The sequence below is a fragment of the Marmota flaviventris genome, chromosome 15 (assembly GCF_047511675.1).
Source record: "Marmota flaviventris isolate mMarFla1 chromosome 15, mMarFla1.hap1, whole genome shotgun sequence".
Classification (NCBI taxonomy): Eukaryota; Metazoa; Chordata; class Mammalia; order Rodentia; family Sciuridae; genus Marmota; species Marmota flaviventris.
This window is the reverse complement of record NC_092512.1, coordinates 49198870-49210951: the sequence shown is the minus strand read 5'-3', so window position 1 is coordinate 49210951 and position 12082 is coordinate 49198870. Positions and strand designations below refer to the sequence as shown.

The window sequence follows — 12082 nt, the reverse complement described above, 5'->3', positions numbered from 1 at the left end:
CAATGCCTTTATTTATTTATCTTTATGTGGTGCTGAGGATTGAACCCAGTGCCTCACACATGATAGGTGAGTGCTCTACCATTAGCCACAATCCCAGCCCTATTATTTTTATCTTGAAATAAAGAATTCATGTGTACTTAATTTCAGAACACAGGTTTTTGCAGTGAAGAGAATTTGATGGAAACATTCTTTATAACATTCATGTCACAACTTGGCAAATTCTCATTGTAATATTTTTGGTTTCTGGTAGAGGAAAGGTTATGTTCTTGAGTTGGCTATACATTTTGTTGGCATTGGTGTGACTTTCCATGCTGAAATTAATGCTTAATTTTTCTTCAACAGTTGGCTAAATTCCGCAGCCTCCTGTGTACAGCAGAGGGTGAAGCAGCGGCATTTTTGTTGAGTAATCACCGTCCACCCCAACCTCTGAAGGGCCGCAAAGTGAGAGCCTCTTTCTGTTAGCAGTGGTCTCCAGTGGACATCCCTAAACGTGACTGCAGAGAGACAGCAAACAAAACAAAACACAAAAATCCCCACTAACACTTCTTTCTAGAATTTTAATCTGTGAGTACCATTTTATGATCAGTGTTAACACCATGAGGAAAGCCAGATCTCTTTAGTTAAACCGACTTAGCTCATCTGCTCCGGATTTGCATGCAGGGATCAAGCAATAAACTTGGTCTGATGTTGTTAAAACCCCTGAAGTACAAAACAAAAACATGGCTGGCCTCACAAAACGTCAGAATGTACTGAAGATCCTACCTTGCCAGAGACTGAGTCACTTCAGCATGTCTCTCTGTGAAGTTTAATGACAAACTTCAATCACTTCCAGAATGTTCGGATTGTGATGTCTTTTTCTAAACAAGTGATTCTTAATGTTTTGATAGTGTGTTTATCAAAAGTCGGTATTTCCTTTTAAAGTGAATATTTGTTATGGATGTGTTGCTGATTCTAGTGTGATACTTTTAATAAAGTGCAAGATATGAGAGATCTGGGGGTGGGATATAGCTACTTAATTTGTCTACTTTTGTACTCAGTGTCTACTTTTCAGAGCAAAAATAACTATGATTTTGGTGAGGGATTCCCTAGGTTATAAAATAGCTATTTACACTTTAATCAATTATGCATATATCATCACTTGATAATGTTAATAATGAATCAGCTAAAATTGACAAGATGAAGTGTCTGCTAGTTCTGGCCTTACTGTGGTTTGAAATGAACAGATTAAACAATAGCAGTACAGGCAGAGCTGCTCAAGAGCATGATGAACAGGTTACCTGCTTTGCCCTGTTTTGATGATAGAGCAGGGACCAATCCTTAGTGTGTCATTTTTATTGTCAATTAGTGAAAAAATTACTTGCATCTCATATAAATACCCCATTGGTCCATAAAACCTTAAGCCCATTTCCATGGCAAAGCCCATTTCCCCGTTTAGACACACCCCTTAGCCTATTAAGTAATTTTGTAAGATGGCACTTGATGTTAATTTTTACTTCCTATTTCTTGTTTATTTTGGTTGCTTTTGTTGGGGAGAATGAGGGCAGAGTTCCTTTTGCCCTTTCTGTTATGGAGTGACACCAAGCATTAACTTAATAGCCACATTTAAGACTTGAACAGTAGTAGTTCAAGTAGTTATCTTCTGAGAGAAGTTTATCTGGATGTCTTTGACTTGATGATTTGTTTTTGGACTCTCTCTTTCTGTGAATGTGGATTTTATTAATTCAAATTATTGTTACATTCTCCTTAATAGAACAAATGGGTATCAGTAAATTGTGTTCTGGTGATGTCTTCTGGTACATGAGATGAGCTCCTGAAGATTAAGGCTGGTATCTTGGTTGCCATTTCTTTCACTGTCTCTAGCTTGAGGCTTTGTGAATTAATATGCAGTAAATATTTAATGAATGAATGTTTAAAATTTTTTTACTATCTTCATGATTATCTCTCTGCTTGAGATCAAATGCAGTATAAATTAATCTAACAAGTAAAATATGTTTAATATCTTTAAAATTGTTTCTGAAAGGAATAATTTATTAAACCTGATTTGTATAACCAGAAGTTCTAATGGTTTTAAAAGTACCAGTGTTGGATGGGAAGGCATTTCTTTAGTTTGGAGAGACATGTTGTGAAGCATCCTAGTGAGGGAAAGAAGCTTGTTTTCTTAGAGAATGTAAGTTGCTGTATCCAGATGGTGTTTAGGATGGGGATTGTGATTACTGTGTGTGAGAGTTACCACTTTGTAATTTACCACTTTGTAATTTTCTGCTGCAGTATTACATCAGTTCTATGCCACAGGTTGCCCCTTAGTAGGCTAAAAAAGTCCGCACTGTACTGATCTCCTTGAAGGTTTTCTGCTTATTTATGTATCTCTTAGGGTCAAAAGGTTTAAGTGTGTTTTAAAATTACTATTTTATTTCCTTTACAAAAGTTGGAGTTTTAAATGTTAGTATAGATATCTGATGTTTGTTAAGCATTTTGTGTTATAATTTAAATTGGATTTAACCGCAATAAAGAAAATGAAAAAAAACCTTTCAACTGTATGAGGGCTGTATATATGCAATACATGGAATCAAATTAAAGTTTTGCCTAGAAACATTGCAAACACAGTGCCAAAAACACATTTCCCCCCTCAACTGTTTTAATGTAAGTTGTGTCCTGATTTCTCACCATCTTGTGTGCTATAGTGTGTATTCATTTCCTTTGAGCTGGAAGAAAGACATTGTCCTACATATCCACAGTAAAGCTAAAATAGACATGATATTCACGTTGTTCCATTATTGTCCACCCAATCCACTAGAGAATGATTTGTTCATTAGTTGTTCTGTTTCCTTTAGTCAGGAGCTGTTTTTTAGCCTTTTCTTGGTTTTCTTGATCTTGACAGTTTTGAAGATTATGGGCCAACTGTTTTATAGAATTTCCTTTAATTTGGGTTTCCTAGTATTTTCTTAGATTAGATTCAGCCTGTGTATTGTGGGCAGGAATATCACAAGAGGTGCTGTGTTCCCATTGCATTCTGCCAGGTAGTCAATTTTGATTTGTCCTATTATAGAATACATTCACTTTTGTCACTTGGTTATGACTCTGTCTGCTAGCCTTCTTCATTTTAAAGTGATTATCATTTGTAGTTAACAAATATTTGTATCTAGGAGGGATTTTTTTCAATACTGTAGATATCCATTTCCTCATTAAACCTCCTATGTATTCATTTATTTCCATCATGGACTTAAAGATACCTATTTTATTACTACTATTATTGTTATATATTCTGATTTTCTTCTTCTTTCTTTCTTTTTTTTTGATGCGGCCAGCTGGAGCATCTTCAAGCTGACTTCTCTGGCCATCTGACTCTCTATTTTGTTACTTTCTGACAGTTATATGATGCTCCTGGCTCATCTTATACTTTTCCTTCTCAGGCTTTAGAATCAGCAATTTTTCAAGGAGATCTGGCTTCTTTTAGTAGAAAATAGTATTGGAAAAACCATGATCTGCTCAGTAGGTGAGCTCAATGATATTGAAGTGTTGCTACTTCAAGACCCTCTCAGGGGACAGATGTCAAGAATGAGTGCATATCTACACACACACACACCTCTGTGTACTTATAAATGTCTATATGTTTTAAAAACTGATTTCATACTTGTATTTACAATTTCAATCCAACACTTTAGGATTCATTCTATATTTGTAATTCTTTTTTCTAGCAGTGAAAATCCAGACTTTTGTTGTTCTTAACATACTTATTTGGCCCATTCTTCTGCGTGTTGCCAATATTCCATAACCACCTCTGGTCTCTCACCCCTACCCTCCACAGAAGCTCCCTTCTCTCTCTGATGTCCCCTGCTGAGCTGCCTTGTCCCCCGATGTTGCACAATGTTCACTTGCTTGACTCTACCTAATGGTTGATGGACCAAGTTATTTAAGAACGGAAGGGAAGGGAAAATAAAGGATACCTTCAAAATAAAGGTATAAACTCAATGTTGGTGAACAGGAATACTCTTTTCCTTTTGCTTCGGCAGTGCTGGAGATTGAACCCAGAGCCTCGTGTGTGCTGAACTACATCCTTACTCTTCATTGAGTTGAATTGACTGGACATTTCTCCAGTGTGGCTAAAACCCCACCTTTGCCTTCCTGGAGAGGAATTACAACAGTCAGGAACACCCACCCTCACCCCAGCCCCGCTCATGGACTGAGAGAAGTCTTCCTGCTGGAGGATTCTCAGCATTTCCTTGCTCCTCTACCCCATCAGAATAAATCACTTGGTGGAAGGAAGTGGGTCCATTGAACTTCCCATTTCCAATGAGTTTGTTTTCAGTACCAGGTCCTCTGGGTGAAAAGGGAGGTCAGGTTAGCTTAGCTGGGCTCAAGGTTACCTTAGCTGTGCTTATGGGTGAGAGCTGTAGAAACCCTTGTGTGGGTTTGTGTCTCAATGAGATCAGATTGACCATAACTTGGTCCTAAGTTCCTCATGGAAGGCATAACTTAGAAAAACATGTCACACAAAAGGTTGCTGTTTTAACAAGGACTTCTGGAAACACGCATCCATGGTTGGGCTGCTACTGGGAGCAGCTGGAGGTATAGGGAGCCTCTCTGAGGGTCCCAGACACAAACATATAATTAAATGCTCGTTGTCATTTAAAAATGTATGTGGCACTATCAGCTTCCTATGGGAAAACAGAAACCACTCATTTTTTCAAAGAGAGGGTGTAAATGCTTAAAATTAATTACAGAAGTGATGGAGGATGCTGAAAAAACAGAGGACAGGGAGACAATCAAGTTTAGGAAAACCTTCCTCCTTCCTTAGAGGAGGGCAGGGTTCCTAGAGCCTAGAAACCAGGGCCACACAGTTGAAGCTGAAAGGAAAGGGCCTGGTTAGCAGGATCTTGTTATTTTTTGGAAAGACCAGCTACTACCTGAGACCCTGACTGAGACAGAGAGACAGGGAGGAATACTTTAGGTTCTCTGTCCATTTCATCCTCCAGACTCCCACTGGTGATACCCAGTATTGGAGCCTAGCCAGAAGCCAGACCACGTGGAGACACATGAGGTCATCCCCTTTGCTATACAGAAAAAAAATCAGTGGACAAGTACAGTAGTGGATATGAGGGCAAATGGACTTAGGACCTGGAAAGGCACTGGCTGGAACCTCCATTAGGGAGGTCAGGTGAATGGATATGAGGCTAGACCAGAAGTTTCCAGAGATGGAAGGCCATTGCTAAACTTCTCTTCCACTCAGGAAATTTAATTTGACCCTCATTTATTGAACATCTTATGTGCTAAGTATAGAGGTATAAAGGTTAAGAAGTGATTTGTGCTGGGCACGGTGGTGCATGCCTGTAATGCCAGCGGCTAGGGAGGCTGAGATAGGAGGACTGCAAGTTCAAAGCCAGCCTCAGCAATGGTGAGACACGAAGCAACTCAGTGAGACCATGTCTATAATTAAATGCAAAATAGGGCTTGGATGGGGCTCAGTGGTAAAGTGCCCCTGAGTTCAATCCCCAGTACCTACCCCTAAAAAAAAAAAAAAAAGATAAAAGAGGAAGTGATTTTGCTGTTAGCTCAGATCTTCCAAGGCAACTATAGGGTATCATGAGAACATTAATTCTTTTTTTTTTTTTTTGGTACCAAGGTTTGAACTCAGGGGCACTCAAACACTGAGCCACATCCCCAGCCCTATTTTGTATTTTATTTAGAGACAGGGTCTCACTGAGTTGCTTAGCATCTCGCTTTTGCTAAGGCTGGCTTTGAACTTGCGATCCTCCTGCCTCAGCCTCCCGAGCCACTGGGATTACAGGTGTGTGCCACCGAACCTGGCTTGAGAACATTAACTCTAGATGAATTAATTCTGGAGAAATTGACATCAAGGTTTTCAAATGTTATGTATTTGGAATTTGAGTTCTTTTGTTCTCTATGTGGTTTTGTACCTGGGTAGGGAACTATGTCATTAAGGATTCTTTTGTTTGAAAATGATAGAAACTCCATTTTAAAATAGCTAAGGAAAATAATGGGGTTTGCTGTTTCACAGAATTGAAAAAAATCACAGGTAAAGCCAGATTTCATTGTGATAAAGCCAGGAGCTTAGATCAGGTCTCAGTCTTTTATGTCTTGGCTGTCTCCACTTCTGTGGGCTTCATTAGCCAGTCAGACTTTCCTTTTATGTTTTCAGGATGAGTCTTTGCACCTCTGCACCTATGCCACCTCTGTAAGCTACACCTGTGCTGCCAGCCGAGCTTCTGTGTCCAAAGATCTCAATACAAGAACGACCTGAATTCTCATTTGTCTAGTCTGAGTCACTTGCCCTTCCTTAACCAAGCCATCATGGCCAGCAGGAAAACACTGGCTCAGGAGGGCAGGTGGCGTCAGCCCCTTTCAAAACTGACTGGACTAAGGCCAGAGGAGGGGTGGCTATAGTGAAGTAGCGCAGTGGAACGAAGCTGCTTGATGACACAATTCAGTTGTTGTTCCACGTGGGGCTCAGGTGCAGACACTGAATTCCCATGCTTGTGGTGTGTCTCTTGGTGACCTCTCCCAAGTTCCAAGGAGTAAGCAATGTCTCCTTTAGATCTCATCCTTATCTTTCTTAGCTGTCATCGAACTTGTCCAGCAACCAGGATGGATGGAGCATGCCTTCCCTTCACAGCATCTGGTTCTTACAGGCAACTCAAGAAGAACTTGTTGAAAGCATAATGGATGAGAATATGGGTGACTAAGGGCTCTGATTACATGTCAAGTTGGCACAGCTTGCAATCCATTCTTCCTCAATGAAATAGCAAGTGCCCATAGATCATTCACCAACCCCAGCAATTTGTTCCCTAAAGAAATGCTAGTCTCCTTATGTCAGAGAAAACATTTGGCATTTGTTTTTTTTGGGATTGGCTATATGTGTAATAAGAATTGTGATACATTCCGCTGTCATGTATTTAAAAAATAAAATCAATTAAAAAAAAAGAAATGCTAGTCTAACAATTTTGGAATTGCTCCAAGATAAATGGGAGTGGAATTTTGTAGATTTATACTGTGACAGAATGGATACACCCTCTCCTCAGGATGGTCTCCAAACAAATGTCACCTTTCTTTGTTTTGGCCAAGGTCCACCACCAGTCTCTCCTCTGAGGGAAACCTTTTCTACTGCCATCACCTGGACAACCAGGAAATTTCCTCAGCCTGTGTCCTGGAGTGACTGATCTCCAAGTGTCCAGCTGACTCCTGGGAGATCCCAGAGACACTTGCAGGTGGTTGGTGAAGTTGGTTCTACTTCCTAATAGTACCAAGATGTTATTTGCCTTTTTTACTGGTTTTCTATTTGTACTTCTGCTATAAAAGTGATGATAGTTTAAACGACTGTTTCTTTGTAGGCTGTGGCAGTAAATGACAGTACCAGTCATTATTTTTGTCACCACCAAGTGATCACAATTTTGACATGCCAGAGTCTCTTAAGAATGTCCGTGTTCTGAAGTAAAAATTATTAATTTTATTAAATCTCAACCACTGAGTATACATTCTTTAATGTTTGGTGTAACAAAATGGGACACTTCCATGAAGAACATCCAAACCGAGTTGCCAACTGAATGCACCACTATTTTCACGGAGCACCATTTCTGACAGAATAGCCGACAAACAATGGAGATTTAGATGTGGGTAACTGGGAAATGTTTTCTTGAATATGAACAGAGTGAGAATTTTAATTCAAGAAAAACAACTGAAAGTATTTGTTGGTAGTGATGGAATTAGAACAACTTTCAAGAGAACATGATGATTTGGGAAAATGCGGGTGTCTACCTCCATAAGCTTGCCAGCTTTTTAGTGCTTAAACACATTTCTGAAGAGGCCAGAGATAATTTTAACAAGTCTGATTCTTTTTGATATTTTATAATGAATTGTGTCTATGTTTTGAAGATATGGATACATCAGAGAAACAATATTCTCTGACAAGTGCATCGTGTTACCTATTCATGCACAGATCAAATATCTGTTCCAAATTCACAATAGACTAATATATTTTGGTAAAACAAAGCATGAAAATTTTATTCATGCAGTTAATTGAGACTAACTTTTAGGAAACTGCCACTTGTTAAGTTTTGAAAAAGTACTAAAAGCACTGAAAAAGTACTAAAAGAGAACATCCACAATTATCTACAAACTTGCTCCATTTTCTAGCTAACTATCTGTGTGAGGCTGGGTTTCTTTCAAATGGTTCAAACAAACAGCCTATCACAACAGACTGAATGGAGAAGGAGCTATTAAGAATCAACTGTGTTTTATTTAGCCGGACATTAGGGGATTTACAAAAATATTTAAATATCACTTTTTTATTGTTTTTGGAAATATTGTTATTGTCACAAAATTTGTTACTTATTGTTATGTAAATTACTTATTTTATACATCTATGATCTTTGAGTTAACAAACACATTGATACTTTTGTTTTAATTCTAACTATAAAATATCAATAGATAAGCCCTCATAAACAAAAACTCTCTGGGATCATTAGTAAATTTTAAGACTGTAAAGGGTCCCCAGACAAAAAGGATCAAGAACCATCTCATGCCAAGATTCAATGTTCCACCCCTGTTCTTCTCAGATTTCCACTCCTCTGAAAGTTGTGCTCGGTTCTAGTGAACAGCCTGGCTTATGCTGTAATAAAATCACCCAACATACGTACATACTGCCTCAGCCACCTTGTATGCACTTAGTCTCACCCTATTGGATGTAGAATTCATCACTCCATTCAGATACTTCAGGTTCCCTCTTTCTCTGTGGCCCTCTCTCACTTTTTCTGCTCTCTCTACTTTGTCATTTAATTCCCAGTATCAAGGCCAAGGCCAAACAATATGCATCACTTCCTGTTTATGTGCTGGAAGGGACAATGCAGTTTCCTCTATGTCTGGGTTAATTACTTGAATTCAAATCCAAACCACTCATCATATTATCATTTGGAGCCCTGGCCTATCGGTTCCTTGGGCTCTGTCATGAGAAATTCCCTCTCTACATTTGTTCCTAATAAGTTTCCCACCCCTACTGCTCTAAGCATTGTATTTTTTCAATACTTCTCCTAGGAATAGAAATTGTTCTCTATATCTTCCAGCATTATCCTCAAAGTATAGACATTTTTTTTTGCAAGAGGACTAAAATACTTAGTTTGATAGCTAATATTTTCTTAACCTTTGGTCATATTTGGATAAACTCTATGTATGTGGTTTTATCTTTATTCTGTCACAAATCAACCTTTTCTCTAATTGGCACATCTGACCTTCAGACACGTTAACACATTCACTCAAGTAAGGTTCAAATCTGAAGTCCTCTCTGTCCTTTAAAGAGAGTTCTCCTATTTCTGCTCTAATATATATATACACACAACACACACACACACACACACATACATACACACATTTATTTATTTATATATAAAATAAAGCCTAACTCTTGGAGCTACTTAGTGAAAATGTAGAGTTTTAAACTCATTTTCCTTATTTTTAAGTTTTTGGTGCAAAATCTCAGTATGATCCTGCAAGCACTAAAAAATATTGTTTCAACCTACCAATTGCATGTATAAAGAAAACAAGAGTGTTATAATTCAGGAAATGGTTAATGCAGGCAAAAGGCCTCATTATAACCTGCTTCATCATTTCATCCTCTTTGATGTTCCTGATGGTTAGGAAGCAGCTCCTGATTGATACAGGTCAGTGCTGTCTTTTCTCAGTCACCTGGAAGACAGATGAAAGACACTGGATGTGAAAAATGGGAGTCAGACTAATCACATTCTGAGCCTAAGTAGAGATTTTATAGGTATGAAGACTTTGGAAACAATTTTCAGGGTTGTTACGTAATCAAAATCTTTGGGATCCATGAACCTCCTGCAGCTCTAGTCCCAAGGGGTCTACCAATTATCACACACCAAACAGTGCTCCTTTCTCTTGGCCTGGGGACCTGCTGGACCTGCTGGGTAGGGTTTCTTCATCTGTCACTCAGACATCCTGGGATCCAGCGGTGAAACAATTCCTACCCGCCCCCCCCTCCGCCTCCTGCCAATCCATTTGCTCCTTTATTTGCTGTGCTGTAGATATACTTCCCATGTTTGTCCTTTGGAAATCAGAATCCGAACAAACACAAGCTTCAAGTGCTCCTTCCCCAAACAATGAAAGGTTCTGTTGTGCTTCGCAGCCACCCAGAAGCACGCTTTTGGCTGAGTTTGCCCACTCATCACAAGAGCTTGAAATTGGAGCCCAGTTATTCTTTTACTTCTCCAACCACATTAAGGAACAGAGGAAGCAGAAAGCTCTACTTGTTTTCCTTGTTATGAGGATACACTTCCTTCCTATTCAAACAAAAACTCCTTGTTGAATATAATTCAAGTGTATCCTTGCTAAAAATTTGTGGGATTAAAATGCTAGGAGGATACATCCCTTTTTAATCTTTTTAAAAATAAAGATCTCAAAGGTATCTGTTTCAATAAACTAATATTGAATACGCTAATGTTCAAAATAGATCAATTCTTGAATTAGTCCCTACAGCTAATTAATGTTTGTTGTAAATGTGCCAGTTTCTCATGAAGTCTTTCAAATGACTTGGTAAAACTTTATGACATCCTCTTATTCTGTAATATTTTCATTCAGATGAGTTTTCATATGAAATATCCTGCAGCTAAGTCATCAATTAAAACCCCAAATTGTCTACACTGCTCATTCTTTGCTCTTCTCTATTGGCCTTTAGTGCTTGTCACAGAATCAGAGATCTAGCAGATGTGTGCTTCTATCCCTTCGCTTGTCTTCTGAGACCAATTTCCTGGTTTCCTCCCTCACTAGCTCTTTCTTTCCAGTCTATTCTTATCTCTCTTCTTCACTCATTCCCTAGGTGATTTTTTTCCTAATCCCATGACTTTAAATAACATTTAAACACATGCCTAATACACAAATTTATATCTCCATCCCCAACTCTTTCCCTGAGCTCAGAAGTCATACATTCACCTGCCTATAAGACAGCTCCGGGGATGTCAGATAACATATTCAAACAGATTTCTCAGTTCTACTTCTCATCCCCTTGTTCTTTCCTGCAAATGGCTCCTTTCCCAGGATGCTCCATCTCAGTAGAGGTTAGCATTGGCTGCTCAAAACACACGTCCATCTCTCCTTTCTCTCACACCCAAACTGAAGCTGTTAGCAAGCTCTGTGATTGTTACTCTTAAGATATTATCTCTCCACCGGTCTCCTTGCTCCACTCTTGCTGCACAGTCTTCTCCACACGGCAGCCAAGGTGATTCTTACAAAGTAGGTCAGAGCCCATCATTTCATTCAGCTCCCCACAACAATGACTTCCTGTCCTTGGTATAAAATCTGAAATCCTTAGGTTTATATATGGAGTTCTACCTGATTTTTGAACCAGCTGTTCCTGCCTCTCTTACTGACTCAGTGAGTTTTTGTGCTAGCAAAGCAATCAGATAAGGGCACGTTGGCACAGAAACAGGGCTTTTCTTTCCTGTGCTGAAGCACACGGGAGGCAACACCAGGGGGACAGAAATTCCAGGCTGACTCCAAGGAAAAAGGTGCACAGCGTTTATGGTACCTGTCAGGTAGACAGGGACCCACCGTCTTGAAGTCATCGCAAGGAGAAGGTGGAGTTTTAGTCACGCCTGAACACCTTTGCATCATGCCTCTTCCTGTGAGTTGCATCTCCATTACCATCCTAGATCTCCACCTTGAGATGTGATTGTTATGATACTAGTAGAGCAAAGGTAACTAAGTATAGGCTACTTCAGTGACACATGTGCTTGCCCCTTACCACCTGGAATTTGCCCCTTATCATCTAGGAAAGTTCTCAGGTGGATTTTGGAGCACAGCAGATCACAACTCTGCCTCTGTGGTTTGATTTTAATGTTCTTGTTTTTCTTGGCTTTTTGTTACTCTGCTGACCACATAGTCCTTGGAAATCTGAGTTGACTTCCCTACCTCCTATTCCAGGTATCTTATCTTATTCCACACCCTTGAAGACTGATTCAAATTTACAAAAAAAAAATTTTTTTTAGTTATAGATGGACACAATATCTTTATTTTGTTTATTTATTTTTAATGTGGTGCTGAGGATTGAACCCAGGTCCTC

At 39.1% G+C, this 12082-nt stretch overlaps 1 protein-coding gene across 1 annotated transcript in view; it reads left to right on the top strand.

Moving 5' to 3' along the window:
* The window catches only part of Ca13 (carbonic anhydrase 13), a 28866-nt gene extending 26372 nt beyond the window's left edge, over positions 1-2494 (top strand). The window contains exon 7 of the mRNA XM_027947792.2: positions 343-2494. Coding sequence (XP_027803593.1) covers positions 343-462 — 120 coding nt within the window. The 3' untranslated portion in view covers positions 463-2494. The remainder of the gene's footprint in view (positions 1-342) is intronic.
* The last annotated feature ends 9588 nt before the right edge of the window (positions 2495-12082 follow it).